Below are 908 nucleotides of genomic sequence, written 5' to 3' on the forward strand. Positions count from 1 at the left end.
TTAAAAAAAAACTATTGATACATGCATAAATCTCATAATAATCATGCTAAGTGAATGAAGTCAGTAAAAAAATTGGGCATAACGTATGATCTCATTTATATAAAATTTTAGAAAATATAAACTACAGTGCCAGAGAGCAGATCAGTGGTTGCCAAGGAACTGGAAGAGCAATAGTAATCACGAAGGAGTATGAGAAAACTTGTCAGGTGGTGGCTGTGTTCATTATTTGATTTTTGTGATGATTTCACAGGTGTATAGTACATATGTCAAAATTCATATTGTATACTTTAAATATATGCATTTTATGTCAATTATACTCCAATAATGCTGTTAAAAAAAAAAAAAACTTACAGGAAAAAGTCCTCTTCTTCATCTGAATCATCTTCCAAAAGATTTCTCTGTCAAAAAAAGAAAAAGGCTGAATTTTCAGATTCAGAGGGCTTACAAAATGTCAGGGAGGGTAACAAGTTCTATATTGGTGAAATTTCTTAACTCCAAGCTTCCAGATAGAGGGAAGAGTAACTACATATGCTTTATTGGAGGCTAAAAGATGTGGAACATTTGCAGACTTTCCAAAGAAAATGCTTACAATTCCAGAATCCTATAACTGACTAAAAGGTAGAAGGGTCACTGAAGCTGTTGTGGGAGTAAGGACATGCAGGCAACCAGGAAGGATCAAGTCTCTTCTCCTCCTTCCTGCCTTCCAGTCTCTCTCTATTGGCAGAATGTAATAGGGAGCTAGGTGGCAAAGAAGGAAAGGTAGTTTATGGAGTCCAACTGCAGCATCAGAGAGGAGTATAGAAGTATAGGTTTGGAGCTGAGAGACAAGGCCTTGACAACCGGCATGGCCACCTTCTAACTACTCAGTCCAGAAACAGCCTTGTATACTAATTTGTACTCCCAAGTAA

At 36.8% G+C, this 908-nt stretch overlaps 1 protein-coding gene across 1 annotated transcript in view; it reads right to left on the bottom strand.

Moving 5' to 3' along the window:
- VAMP4 (vesicle-associated membrane protein 4) overlaps window positions 1–908 on the bottom strand; it is a 37416-nt gene that overhangs the window by 21578 nt on the left and 14930 nt on the right. Inside the window, exon 4 of the mRNA XM_008585982.1 lies at window positions 352–398. Coding sequence (XP_008584204.1) covers window positions 352–398 — 47 coding nt within the window. The remainder of the gene's footprint in view (window positions 1–351; window positions 399–908) is intronic.

This window comes from Galeopterus variegatus, unplaced genomic scaffold (genome assembly GCF_000696425.1).
Source record: "Galeopterus variegatus unplaced genomic scaffold, G_variegatus-3.0.2 Scaffold3786, whole genome shotgun sequence".
Lineage (NCBI taxonomy): Eukaryota > Metazoa > Chordata > Mammalia > Dermoptera > Cynocephalidae > Galeopterus > Galeopterus variegatus.